This window comes from Rutilus rutilus (genome assembly GCF_951802725.1).
Source record: "Rutilus rutilus genome assembly, chromosome: 22".
Classification (NCBI taxonomy): domain Eukaryota; kingdom Metazoa; phylum Chordata; class Actinopteri; order Cypriniformes; family Leuciscidae; genus Rutilus; species Rutilus rutilus.
This window is the reverse complement of record NC_140227.1, coordinates 8,290,627-8,305,406: the sequence shown is the minus strand read 5'-3', so window position 1 is coordinate 8,305,406 and position 14,780 is coordinate 8,290,627. Positions and strand designations below refer to the sequence as shown.

The 14,780-nt window shown below is 38.6% G+C and overlaps 1 protein-coding gene across 1 annotated transcript; it reads left to right on the top strand.

Moving 5' to 3' along the window:
• Nucleotides 1–447: 447 nt before the first annotated feature.
• Nucleotides 448–4,456, top strand: LOC311282225 (uncharacterized protein). Its single transcript, XM_084395858.1, has 4 exons — nucleotides 448–1,471; nucleotides 2,202–2,357; nucleotides 2,463–2,555; nucleotides 3,578–4,456. The coding sequence occupies exons 2-4, from the start codon at nucleotides 2,217–2,219 to the stop codon at nucleotides 3,752–3,754; spliced, it is 411 nt and encodes a 136-aa protein (XP_084251984.1). The 5' UTR covers nucleotides 448–1,471; nucleotides 2,202–2,216; the 3' UTR covers nucleotides 3,755–4,456.
• The last annotated feature ends 10,324 nt before the right edge of the window (nucleotides 4,457–14,780 follow it).

Below are 14,780 nucleotides of genomic sequence, written 5' to 3'. Positions count from 1 at the left end.
ATGGTGATTCTCTTATATTCCCTTATTCTCTTGACCTAGCATAACACTATAATTCAATGTTAGGCTGCATAGATTAGGTCAGCCGGAACCGGGAACACTCCCCATAAATCCTGATGTACTCGTTACATCATAAAAAGAATGGTGTCTACACTAATATTAGACTCTCTGTTTATCCCGAGGTTTACCGCAGTCTGCCGGATCCAGGCCGTATCCAGATCTGATGAAGGACCTGCGCCTGGACACAACGACAACACAGACCTGAAGTGTCAACTAGTCTCTCCCCTGTGAAGGCCTCCTTATCCTTCCTTTTACCCCGTACAGATAAAACATTGTCAAAATAGTTCCGGTTCACTTGGCTACTCGGAAGCGATAAATAATTCTGTATTATAAATTTTTAAGTCCAGGCAAGTAATTTGTTTAGGTCAATTTGTAAAGAAAGGCGTTTAAAAGAAACGCCTACACGCACATATATATTAAAACACGCATACCTATAGACTAAACACGTAATACGCATGTGCACGCCGTCAGCGTTTTCAAAGGTTTGCGTTTTTAAAGCTTGCGCAGAGATAAAAAATAAATAAAAAAATATATATCTATATCTATATCTATATATCTACACTGCTCAAAAAAATAAAGGGAACACTTAAACAACACAATGTAACTCCAAGTCAATCACACTTCTGTGAAATCAAACTGTCCACTTAGGAAGCAACACCCCACCTGTGGACGTCGGGCCCTCATACCACCCTCATGGAGTCTGTTTCTGACCGTTTGAGCAGACACATGCACATTTGTGGCCTGCTGGAGGTCATTTTGCAGGGCTCTGGCAGTGTTCCTCCTGCTCCTCCTTGCACAAAGGCGGAGGTAGCGGTCCTGCTGCTGGGTTGTTGCCCTCCTACGGCCTCCTCCACGTCTCCTGATGTACTGGCCTGTCTCCTGGTAGCGCCTCCATGCTCTGGACACTACGCTGACAGACACAGCAAACCTTCTTGCCACAGCTTGCATTGATGTGCCATTCTGGATGAGCTGCACTACCTGAGCCACTTGTGTGCACTGAAAAAAGTCTAACATTGCTGTTGTTCGTTTAATGTGTATTTTCTCGTTGAAATAGCTTAAAATTATTAGTTTTTTCATTTAAAGTAAATGTTTTAGTTTATATTTATGGTTGAATCCATTTTTTTTACATGGATACAATATAAATTGGCAGCGGGACATTAAACTGAATTTATTCATTTGATCAGAGTATTTTTATTAGATTAAGCATGATTTGCACATGCGCGTTTGTTAAGGTGGAGATCCCGCTCTCTGACCTGACCTGAAAAAAAAAAAAAAAAAAAAAACGTCCGTTACAGTTGAACTGTCTGCGAAGAACACACACACACAATCTGTTGAGCGGCGGCCGTGACGGTACGGTACACTTCAACAGACCCCTCCAGCCAGGCTGCGACACAGAAGAACTACGACGAGCAAGGTAAAAACAATAATCTTTGTCTAACGTTACTGTTAACGTTTTTTTTTCCAAGTATACCTGACTGGCCTTGACTCTGGCTGTATTTTCAGCACTCACGCTTGATAGCATGTAAATGATAAGATAGCACTAACTTAGTAACGTTAGCATTCTTCATTCAAACTATAACGTTTTAGGTTACGTTAGCCGCCCTCTGGTCGTGGGTGAGTAACTTAATGCTATCACAGGTCGCTAGCTAACTGGCTAATAAATGCAAACTATCATTTCTAAATGCATTTTGTGGGGGCATTGATGTTAGCTAAAGTTACCACGTGTAAGTTAGTTAATGTTACAGCTAATGTTATGTTCGTGAATTCAAATGCGTTTGTTCTGCTGAGCGTTTTTAATGTGTGGCGCGAAGAGCCTAGAAAATGTTTATTTGCCGATATTACTGTATTTTTAGAGCTGATGCAAAGCACCTCAGACACATTAGTCACCCATTCATTTACTCACTTAATTGTTGACCTGTAGTGTAGTTTCACAGGCATGGCACTTTGTCTAAGACCAGTTAAATCCATGCGAGCAAATGTCTTATAGCTTACAGTTGAAAATGGTTAGATCTACCTAACTGTTGATTCACTTATGAGTTGTTTTTGTTGTATGCGATAATTTAGTAAGGTTGTGCTGGTGATTCCCTTTTGTGTTCACCATCTTAAAAACTTCTAAACTTATTTCTGTATGCTCTACTTTTTAGATCAATGCTGAGTTCATGCGAATCACAACAGTTCCCTTGGAGACAAAGTTTATAGCGCAGTTGGACAAGCACTCCACCAAACTGTTGGAGGTCATCAGGAGCAAGGGAGGAGTTGTGAAAGAGAAGACCACCAGGACCTTGCAGGTTTTAGATGAGGTATCTATGAATAAGTTGTGTATCAGTGGGATCCATGGCTGAATAGTTTTTTTTTTTTTTTTTTTTTATGTTTAATTTTAATTCTTAGTAACTGTTCTTACTCAGACTGTGCACATCAGCATCAGAAGAGAATGCATCCTCAAATCTCTGATGATCTACTTCGGCGAACCTGTTGAGCACCTTATCAAAGAATACCAGGTAAGGGCATCTCTCTCACTTGCTCACACAGTTAACACCTACAGACTAACATGGTCATAGTCTAGGTTTTCCTTGCCATATTTAATAAATAGGGGTGTGACGTGAAACTCAGCTCATTTTAACACTATTTATAAGAAATCTTTGATGCTGAATTATTACTGAATTTTGAGCAGTAAACACTTAGTGCTTGGTCCAGACGTACCAAAACGATCTTTTTTTTCCCGTCTTCCAAACAGTGTCCAAAAAAAGTGCGTCCAAACGAATCCATTTGCAAATGACTTAACTCCTTAAAGTAATAATATTAAAATACTTTTTACAAGTTATGTTACTCTTTACGTTACTATGTTGTTGTTGTAGTAGTAGTATTTAGTTACTATTACTTTCACCACCGATTTACTTTTACTCCGATTTAAGAGTTCTTAGATACACACAGTTTGTTACTAATGAGACAATCAGTCTCAAGAACGGCTGGTTTGCACTAAAAAAAATATTTCTGAATAAAAATAATTCTCCAGCTTTATTTATTTTTTATTTTCTATGCATTTTCCCCTTCAAAATCACCCCAATCATTTTAGGATGCTAAAATATTTTCAAATAGAGCAATTGAATTCCTGTTCCTGTATTTTTCCAATATCGTGCAGCCCTTGAGAAAACACTTTTGATCAGGCAGAAATCTCACCACAAATCCAAACGCATTTTAACTTCAGCACCTCTGATAAACTGCAGCTCAGTCTCAAACAGAGCTAGGTAGCATTCCAGATTTTAGATTGCATTCCAGATTTTAGATAGCATTCCAGTACGCTGGTGTTGCATCAGCTGGGCGGAGTTGATTCAATTGTGCAGATACCCTGTTTAATCTAGTCACACCCCTTGTAATAAACATTTGATTCGTTTGATTTGCGCCTATTCAAGTTTTGAAAGTTTAGAGTGTATAAGAGCTTGGCACATTATGATCTAACATGAAATCGGGAGATTTCTGAAACTATAACGTACTTATTTTCTCTCTTTTTTTTTTTATGCAGGAAAATGAGGTTGAAGAACTGGAGCAGACAACCATGGCGATCTTTATCACTGGGAAAGAGGATCCTCTCCATCCACCCAAAGACATTAAAATTGTCATCGAAGGAACAGAGGTCCTGTACGAGTTGCCATCGGTTGCAACTGCTTTTGCCATGGTCTTTGGGCTCATGCACACTTAACCTAAAATATCCGAAAAGGCTGCAGTTCACCTTTGAATTTGTGCAAAAGGTCCTGATGGAGCTTGATGGAAAAAAGATGACCCCAAAAGTCACTAGACTGACCACCCAGCTGTACAGCACAGAGTAGGCAGTAGGCCCAAGTTCGATGGCTACCAGCCTCGCCACCAACTTTTTTGGCTCAGAGTTTTGTTTGAGCTATTACATATAAATTAGTTGTATTTAAATGTAGAGCTTACAGCTCTGTATCAGAAACTCTGTCAGTGTCTTAGGAGTTCCACTGTTCACTGTCTGAGGAGCAGTTTCAGGATTTGTCTCTGGTGTTCAGCTAAAAGAGACTGTTCATCATATACATTTGAAACAGGTATACAATACTGTCATAACATTTAATGTGTTCTGTCAGGACAAACCTTCCTAATTTAATATTACTACTAATGAGATATCATCAAGTGATGATTTGAAATATGTAACAAATTTGTGGGCTCAAAGTATTTTTGTGTGAAGCAGACTTCATCTTCATACATTTGAAACCGATGTTCAGTGTTGTCAGTTTATTGAACAATAAATAAATGTGTTCTAAAGGAAAGTGTTCTGAGTAGTCATTGATAAAAATGTATTAAAAGCATTTTTTTAAATTTGATTTATTATACATTTCAAATAATGACAACTGTTATTTTTTTATTTGAGACAACCTAAAATAATTAATTTACTGGGACCTATACATATTAGTTTGTTTTAACTTAAAATAATTAGTTTGGATCAACCTTTAAAAAGTGGTTGCATGGATTTAAACTTTTCAGGTTAATCTAATTTAAATTATTTACTTTGAGTCAATGTCAAATATTTCGTGTGATTGATTACTTCAATTTTTTTAAGTTGATCCAAGGTTTTATTTTTTTCAGTGTGGGTTGTAGACTCCGTCTCATGCTACCACTAGAGTGAAAGCACCGCCAGCATTCAAAAGTGACCAAAACATCAGCCAGAAAGCATAGGAACTGAGAAGTGGTCTGTGGTCACCACCTGCAGAACCACTCCTTTATTGGGGTGTCTTGCTAATTGCCTATAATTTCCACCTATTGTCTATTCCATTCGCACAACAGCATGTGAAATTGATTGTCAATCAGTGTTGCTTCCTAAGTGGACAGTTTGATTTCACAGAAGTGTGATTGACTTGGAGTTACATTGTGTTGTTTAAGTGTTCCCTTTATTTTTTTTGAGCAGTGTGTATATCTATCTATCTATCTATCTATCTATCTATCTATCTATCTATCTATCTATCTATCTATCTATCTATCTATCTATATATATATATATATATATATATATATATATATACAGTGGTGGTCAAAATTGATGGCACCCCTGATAAATATGATAAAAAATGGCTGTAAAAAATAAATCTGCATTGTTTATCCTTTTGATCTTTCATAAAAAAAAAACACACAAAAAAACACAAAAATCGAACCTTTCATTGAAGTAAAATAATTGAAAGTGGGGGTAAATCACATTATAAAATAAATGTTTTTCTCCAAAACACGCTGGCCATAATTGTTAGCACCCTGTTATTAAATACTTTTTGCAACCTCCTTTTTCCAATATAACAGATCTGAGTTTTCTTCTATAATGTCTGATGAATTTGTAGAATAACTGACCAGAGATCAGATTCCTCCATACAGGATCTCTCCAGATCCTTCAGATTCACAAGTTCATGTTGGTGCTTCTTCTCTTCAGTTCACTCCACTCATCAGGTCAGGGAACTGGGACGGTCATGGCAGAAGCTTCATTTTGTGCTCAGTTACCCATTTTTGTGTTGATTTTGATGTTTGTTTTGGACCGTTGTCCTGATGGATGATCCAACCACGGCCCATTATAAGATTTCTAGCAGAGGCTGTCAGGTTTTGATTTTTTATCTGTTGGTATTTGCTAGAATTCATAATACCATGTATCTGAACAAGATGTCCAGGACCTCCAGCAAATAAATAGGCCCACAACATATAAGATCCAGCAGTATATTTAACCGTAGGCATGGGGTACTTTTTATCACTGTTTGCACCAAACACATCTGGTGGGTTTGCTGCCAAAAATCCCTTTTTTTTTGTTTCATCTGACCATAGAATCCGGTCCCTTTTGAAGATCCAGTTGTGTCTGACAACTGAATATGCAGGAGTTTGTTTTTGGAGGAGCGAGGAGGATTTTTCTTGTAACCCTCCCAAACAACATGTTGTTTGATATTTTTTTTTTAGGCTTTCTGACCCCCAAGACTCAACTAATCTCTGCAATTCTCCATCTGTGATCCTTGAAGAGTCTTTGGCCACTCAAACTTTCCTCCTCACCGTCCATTAAAACAATATAGACACACATCCTCTTCCTGGCAGATTCGTAACATCTTTAGTTGATTATAACTTCTTAATTATTGCCCTGATGGTCAAAATGGGGATTTTCAATTCTTTAGATATTTTCTTACAGCCACTTTTTATTTTGTGAAGCTCAACAATCTTTTGCTGCACATCAGAACTATATTCTTTGGTTTTACTCATTGTGATGGATGATTAAGGGGATTTGGCCTTTGTGTTTCCTCATATATAAACTCCTGTGGAACAAGAAGTCATAGCTGGACAATTTCATGTTCCTAGTCACCCTGGTGTGCTAAAAAAGGTAAATATTAATGGGAATATACTTCAGAGATATTTTTCTCATAAAAAATTCTAGGGGTGCCAACAATTATGGCCAGTGTGTTTTGGAGAAAAAAACATTTATTTCATAATATGATTTACCCCCCAATTTCAATTATTACTTCAATGAAAGGTTAGATTTTTGCTCATATTTTTGCATATATATATACTGTATACAGGTGCTGGTCATAAAATTAGAATATCATCAAAAAGTGGATTTATTTCAAGAATTCAACTTAACAGGCGAAACTAATATATTATATAGATTCATTACATGCAAAGTGAGATATTTCAAGCCTTTATTTGTTATAATTTTGATGATTATGGCTTACAGCTTATGAAACCCACGAAATCAAAATCCCAGAAAATTAGAATATTACATGAAATCACACGGTAATTACACAGTAATACCATGGTCATTGAACCAGGTTTTGGTTCTTTTGGCAGTGTGGGCAGGTGCAAATCCTCCTGGAAAATGAAGGAAGCATGAAGTGCTCTGAAAATGTCCTGGTAGATGGCTGCGTTGACTCTGGACCAAAGTCCTCTTTTCTGATGAGAGCAAATGTTGCATCTCATTTGGAAACCAAGGTCCCAGAGTCTGGAGGAAGAATGGAGAGGCACACAATCCAAGATCACACATTTCATAAATGAGGTTACATTAACATCAAATGGAAACTTTTGCTTGAGTCTCCTGCTTCTCGCACTTGCGTCCTGAGACAAAAACTCTAACACTCTCCTTTTAAAGTTTCAGATTTGTCAAGGATTGAGTTGTAAGCTATTTAATGTGCCTTTCAGCAAAGAAAGCTCCAGGGTTACTGTTCCTGTAGTATGACCTCTGTAAGTAATTGTTGATAAAGGAATCGGGTACATTACTATTTCCAAGAACAAATGATACACATAACCTGTATTCTATTCCATTATATTATTTTCTCTTATTCTAAACTGTGCTCTATTCTCTTATTGTGTGTTAGCAATTAAGAGTAAAGTTAACCTTATTTCTGCACAACTTCACTCTACATATAGGCTTAAACATTGTATTTATGGATTGTTTTTTTTTACTTTAGTGCCTTTCAAATACTTGACTTGTTGCACAATTTGTAAAGTTGTTAAGGTCTCTTCTAAACTTTAAAAGAGATAATTGTGAGAGCTCCTCTAGCTGAGAAAAGTCTGAGCCTATCTGTGATGTTGTTGATATATTGTCTGAAACTTTGGAGGAAACAAATATGAGACCCGGGGAGTCTTTAGTTTAGGAGAAAAATCTGAGCCCAGTATGTAATGTTGTTGAGGTCTCTTCTGAATCTTTAGAGGAGACAAATTTGAGACCACCAGAGTCTCTTGGTAAGGAGAAAAATATGAGCACAGTGTGTGATGTTGTTAAGGTCTCTTCTGAAACTTTAGAGGAGACAAATGTGAGCTATCTAGTTTTTGTAGCTAAGGAGAAAAATATGAGCATAGTGTGTGATGTTGTTGAGGTCTCTTTGGAATCTTTAGAGGTAACAAATGTAAGACCACCAGAGTCTCTAGCTATGGATAAAAATATGAGCATAGTCTGTGTGATGTTGTTGAGATCTCTTCTGAATTTTTAGAGGAAACAAATGTGAGCGATCCAGAATCTCGAGCGAAGGAGAAAAATCTGAGCACAGTGTGTGATGTTGTTGAGATCTCTTCTGAATCTTTAAAGAAGACAAATGTAAGAGTGTTAGAGTTTTTTTGTCTCAGGAGACAAGTGTGAGAAGCAGGAGACTCAATCATCTGAGATGTTAAAGAGATCTTATTTAATTTTTTTCTTTTCTCTGGGGGTTGAAATGCAAGATATTATTCTAGAGTCTGAAAGCTTGATTTCCTCCTTTTATCTGGATTAATAAATAAAACCAGACATAGAATTTCAATGCTTTTCTAAAGAGATAGATGTTTTAAGACTAGTACATTGCACACACATTGCTCCTAAATAGTTATTATTAGGTATTAGTGGATTTGAATTGAATTTCAACATTTGGAATGATTTGCAAAAATAATGTGTTTGAATTGGATGGCAAACCCTTTAAATGGAGGATTTAGATGCATAGATTTATGGCATACATGTGTGTGTTTTAGATGCTGCTCTGATAGGACTCTTCATTAGATCGGCAAAAGGCCAGTCTGATGTAATTTTAGCAGCATAATTATTTACCTAAAATACAGGATTGCTGATATTAATTATTATATGGTATGTTCTGATTTGAGAGATATGAGAAACAACAGGAAAATTATATTTTCCAAAATGATCAGTATACAACAGATATGCTTATACCACAGCATAATGCGGTTGACCTGACCTTCCAGTGTGATGGATGAATGCAAAGTAATTACAGCCCTGATAACATCATGATAACATCTATTTTTTTTTTCCTTAAATTTTAAATAGATATTTTTAAAAGTAATTCAAAATGAAAAATAACAGTTATTATCTCCAAATTGATGTCTGAATAGCTTTCAAGAATAAACATGCCATATTCTGAGATCATCTGACAACAATGCAGGATGTTTAACACATGGGGTCAAAGTTTTTCCTATCCACATTGCCATTTTCCTGCAGTTCCAGGATTATAAATCACATGGTAGATTAACAGTAGATTAACCTTTGTGGACCAGGGTGGAAGAACAGCATTTCATCATACTTTTCTTTGAATTACATCTTCAAATTCCACTTAAAATTGAAAGGGGGCAAAAAATAACATGAAGTTACATAATGGAAGTGACGCATTAAGCTGTTTGGGAGAACCACTCTTTAAACACAAACGTTATTTTGTTGAAAACAAAGTATAAGCAAAACAATTATTCAAAAATAAAATACCTAACCCTAACCTTTTTTTTTTCTTTTTTTTCTGTAGCATAATTTCATGTATATAGACTCAAAACATAAAACAGAAATTAGATTCAGGACTAAAACTTAATCATGGCCCTGCAGATATATCTGTTTATGTATGCATAATGCTGTTGTATATTGTACATTATTGTACTGCTGTATAAGTTGGATTCATTGCCTGTTTCGTGTCACTGCTGCATTCTGTATTGTCCTCAAAATAATTTCTTAACTAAAGGCTGCATACGGCACGTTCCAAATGGCAATGGTCTGCCTAGAAATCCCTGGGAAACAACTTCATAAGCAGCACAAATAAAATTGCCCTGAACTGTTCATTTAGAACAATGGCACAGAGGACCATCTGTTTTTCTGTACTGCAGGATCTACTTCATCCCAGTGCAGTCAAGTGCGCCTGAACTTTCCATGAGAACAATCAATTGCAGAGTAAGATGAAAAAAAAAATGAAAAAAAAAGAAAAGTACAGCAGCCTTTACCACAATCAACACAAACAACTTGAACTTTAATCTGAAGTTTGATAATAACAGCAGTTGTAATGTAATAAAAACCAATATTCCCCAAAGAATATAATTAATGGGAATGTATACCAAGTAATAGCACCCAGGGGTTTAATTTATTAATATTAATACACTCGTTGATTGTGGTTTATGGTCAGGCCAGGTTATACCTGCCACCGGTAACCATGTAACCCGGTGCCACCTGCCTCATGCAGAGAAGGTAAACTCCTTCAGGAGTAAACCTGGAGGAAAAATCTGGAGCTGGAGTCCCATAGGCAGCACGTGGTTGCATGCAATCTCGCTCTACCAACTCCTGCGACGGCGCTGGTCCCAAACTGTATCGGCTTTTGGGACACACTCGCGTCTGGGAGAAACCCAAGCTGACCACTCAAACCAAGATGGCAGTGAACAAAGTCTGCATAGTCAGCACCCTCCTGTATGGGAGTGAATCCTGGACAACAAATGCCAAACAAGAGCAGAAGCTGAACAGTGACCACATGCGATGTCTCAGCCGCATCCTTGGCATCAGCTGGAACGACAAAGTGCCCAACGCCCAGGTTCTTGCCCGTGCCGGCCTCCCCACCATGTACACGCTGCTCAGACAACACAGACTGCGCTGGCTTGGCCACGTGCGCCGTATGGAAGACCAAGGACATCCTCTATGGTGAACTCGCAGCCGGCAAAAGACCCTAAGGTCGCCCCCAGCTGAGATATAAAGATGTCTGCAAGCGCGACATGAAAGCCCTGGACATCAACACAGAGATCTGGGAGGACACTGTAGCTAACCACAGCAGCTGGTGCTGCCTGCTCAAGAAACAGCTAAATACAGGCGAGGAGAATATCTTGAAACTAGCAGAAGAGAGGAGAGCCAGGCGGAAGGCACGCGCACATGGACAGCCACCGACAACCATCTACATCTGCACTTTGTGCAGCAGAGACTGTCACTCCCGCATCGGTCTCACCAGCCACGACGATGCTGTTTTAGTCACAACACCACAAACTCTTAGGGCACAATATCCATGGTCGACAAACGACTGAAGGAGGCCTACTACTACAATCGTTGATGACCTGTGCCTGTTTTCAAATTCATTATTTTTTAAGATACAGGGGTCCAAAGAAAAAAACAAAGGTCTTAAACTGGCCCACACCAAGTCATTGGAAAATTGAGTACATAGTGAGTAATGTACTAAATAAATGTTCCATATTCAACACAAGTAAACTCAGTTGTCAGAATTAAGTTGCCTTAGATGGTTTTCTTTTAAATAAATAAATAAATACTACATTTTCAGTTAAAGTGAGTCAAGCAGCTGAAGACCTTAAAGCTCATATTTTTGTTAAAATAAATAATTGTCAAAACATTAATTCTTCTGTAAAATGTGTATTATTTGAGATTAATTGAGATTGTCTAAATTGTAATTTTTGCAAGGATGTTTTTGTACTAAATAGATGAACTTTGTTATTGGCTTATTTTGAAGACAACACACTCTCATGGCAATTTGTAACTGTCTTGCCGAATTTGTGGCTAATTCGTACACCCACTTTTACGTTTTTGTACGATCTGCTTACTCCCCACTTATGGATATGTTTAGGGGTGGGGTTAGGTATGAACTTTCATGTTTTTTTTGTTTTTTTTTCTTCTTAAAAATCATACATTTCCATACAAATTACATCACACAAATTCATATGAAATCACCACCCTTTAAAATAGTTATGTTTTCTCATGAGATAGGGATGTTTAAACATTATCTTCCCCCATTTATTTACAGTGTCTCACGTGCATGTTCTGTTCTGATTCAGTTTTCATTGTGGTCTGTTTCTGTTTGCAGTTAGCTTGTTAATTAGTCCATACTTCCTCCATTCCCTGCCTGTTTGTTTCCTAGGTTACAGATTGATTAGAGTCCTCAGTTCAGGTGCGTCTAGTTAGGTTCTTGGTTTGTTTCTGTGTATATAAGCCCTCTGTTTCAGTTTGTTCCTTGTCTTGTGTTGTTTGATGTTAGTAGCCAAGTTTCCATCCACTTTTTTTGTGCGGTTTTGTTAGACAAAGTGAATATGCAAAAAAATATATATATATATATTGCGAAATTTTCTGTCTCTAGCCTGTTTCCATCCAATTGGCCTTTAACCGATAAAATGGTGTGCGTAATGACGTCATCCCTAAAAAACAAACAAAAAACAAAACAAAACATGCATTGGTGCGTAAGTTGTTGTATCGCACATTAAAAAAATCCATACATAATTTCACATATATCGCCAATCATGTTGTATCTGTCACATCCCTAATATTTGTAAAATGCAGAGAGTAATGAGACAATTGGAATTTGCCAGTTTACAGCTTACTATTTTCACAAATAATAAGCCTATTACTAAATTAGGAAATATTAGGAAATAAAAAAAACACAGCATAGTGGGACAGCTTGTCTGACAGGTAATAACAGCTAATATGACTAACCCCATGGGTTTGGACACAGGGCAGCTCATTTGTCCTTTAGCCTATGCAAAATTTTAAGATCCATAAAAAAAAGATTGGTACAGTGAAATGTTTGGTCAGATAGCAACAATCTTTAACACAAGCCTAGAACATGCAGTCAAGACAACACAGGTAACTCAATTCACTAAAAGGTTTATTGACAGGTGGCAGGGATCGAGAATAATAAACAGCGACATTTTCTGTCTCTAGCCTGTTTCCATCCAATTGGCCTTTTACCGATAAAATGGTGTGCATAATGACGTCATCCCTAAAAAACAAACAAAAAACAAAACAAAACATGCACTGGTGCGTAAGTTGTTGTATCGCACATAAAAAAAAAAAAAAAAAAATCCATACATAATTTCACATATATCGCCAATCATATTGTATCTGTCACATCCCTAATATTTGTAAAATGCAGAGAGTAATAAGACAATTGGAATTTGCCAGTTTACAGCTTACTATTTTCACGCATAATAAGCCTATTACTAAATTAGGAAATATTAGGAAATCAAAAAAACACAGCATAGTGGGACAGCTTGTCTGACAGGTAATAACAGCTAATATGACTAACCCCATGGGTTTGGACACAGGGCAGCTCATTTGTCCTTTAGCCTATGCAAAATTTTAAGATCCATTAAAAAAAAGATTGGTACAGTGAAATGTTTGGTCAGATAGCAACAATCTTTAACACAAGCCTAGAACATGCAGTCAAGACAACACAGTTAACTCAATTCACTAAAAGGTTTAATGGCAGAATGTCAGTGTTCTGAATGATGACTAGTTGAATGAACTTAGCTTAGTGGTAATTGTCTCTTTGTTTTGCAGGTGATGAGATCGTGATGGCTGAAGATGAAGGACAAAAACGATGGGTAATCTCAATCGTGAGATGAACAGGAAAGTTGACCAGTAGTGAACAAGACCAGACGATTGTTAAGTGAGAGGTGACTGTAGGGAGGGTGGGCGCCCTAGAGGCTGGCTAGAAATGTCTGAGGATTAATGACGGGAAGCCTCCAGGGCGAAGCAGTCAGTTCAGGGGACCAGGGTGGAACAGGCAGATCAGGGGACCAGGGCGGAGCAGGCAGATCAGGGGACCAGGGCAGAGCTGGCAGATTGGGAGACCAGGACGGAGCAGGCAGATCGGGAGACCAGGGCGGTGCAGGAAGGTGCAAGAAGAAATTTCTTGGGCAGACCTGTGGGCTTTGGGGCAAGTTTGGGGACTCCAGGCCTCTCTGACGGGGACTGAAAATTGGGGTGCAGCGGTGGCCATCTTGGCAGAGGGCTCTGGCATGGCGGCGGCCATCTTGGGATGAGACTCTGGAACAGTGGCCATCCTGGGACGAGGCTCTGGAACGGCGGCCATCTTGGGACGAGTCTCTGGAACGGGGGCCATCTTGGAACGAAACTCTGGAAGGGCGGCCATGACGGGACGAAGCTCTGGAACAGACTTAGAGATGGGCTTGGTTCCAAACCGGGACGCGGCGCTCACCAGACACTGAATTAAGGTTTCCCTCCAGTCCAGCACTGTGGTGTCTGGGAGATCAATAGGATGGTTGAAAGTTGTCCCGATCTGGTACAGGGTCTTCAGGGTGTCGCTATCGAGGGAGCTGGTGCCTTAGCCACGGCGATGAACATTGCCTGTTCATCCATATGGGCGGTCTGGTCGTCTGTCACACAACAGAAGGAAGCAGACAGGTGAGTAAATGTAATACGTTCTTTATTGATAGCAGAGGGTGGAGATGACAGCGGGAACCAGGAAATAGTAAGTAGATGTCAACAGGAGAATGTAGATTGTGACTTAGCTGGCTGTTAACTGATGTTTGGTTTCTGTGCAGAAGGTGAAGAGATGAGACAGCAGACGAACAGGATCTGGAAGACTGATGAAGGCAGGCGGAAGACAGGATACCGAAGTGTAGTGATGGCAATTTCGAAACACTGCTTCATGAAGCTTCGAAACCTTACAAATCTTTTGTTCCGAATCAATGGTCCGAATCAAACTATTCTGACCACTAGGGGTCACCGTGGAGACAGGTGTCGGATTGTTTCGAAGCCTCGACACAATAAGGCACATTTATTTAAACTGTTTCAGTGTTCAACGAAGCCTCGATCTGCCCACCACTACCGAAGTGGCAATCTCAGGTAGGGATTCAGGTAGGTAGTCTGTACGTCTATGGTGAACTGATGAGACCAGACCCTGATGTGAGGGTGAAGCAGGTATATCGTATGTTGATGAAGGAGTGCAGGTGCAGCGAGTGCAGGTGGGGACCAGGAGGGATGCTGGGAAATGTAGTGCTGACGGTTACTGAGCTGGTGACTGGTGACTGGTGACTGTGACACATATTGCTGCTAATTTTTTTAGAGACAGATGCAGCTTTTAATTGCTTAGGTCTAGCCTATATTTATTATTTTTAAATGGTCTATTGCTTAACTGATGCCTTCTTAATTCTAAAATTAATTCTTAAATTTGTTTGATTTAAAATTATATTGCATATTAATAAATTGTGTTTATAAAATAGTTTTATACACAAGTGTC

What these genes read in the sequence shown, in the direction of transcription:
- LOC311282225 (XM_084395858.1), top strand. Translation starts at nt 2,217, where the DNA reads ATGCGAATCACAACAGTTCCCTTGGAGACAAAGTTTATAGCGCAGTTG. An exon ending in CCTTGCAGGTTTTAGATGAG is followed by an intron (nt 2,358 to 2,462) that starts GTATCTATGAAT and finishes GTTCTTACTCAG; the next exon opens with ACTGTGCACATCAGCATCAG. An exon ending in ACCTTATCAAAGAATACCAG is followed by an intron (nt 2,556 to 3,577) that starts GTAAGGGCATCT and finishes TTTTTTATGCAG; the next exon opens with GAAAATGAGGTTGAAGAACT.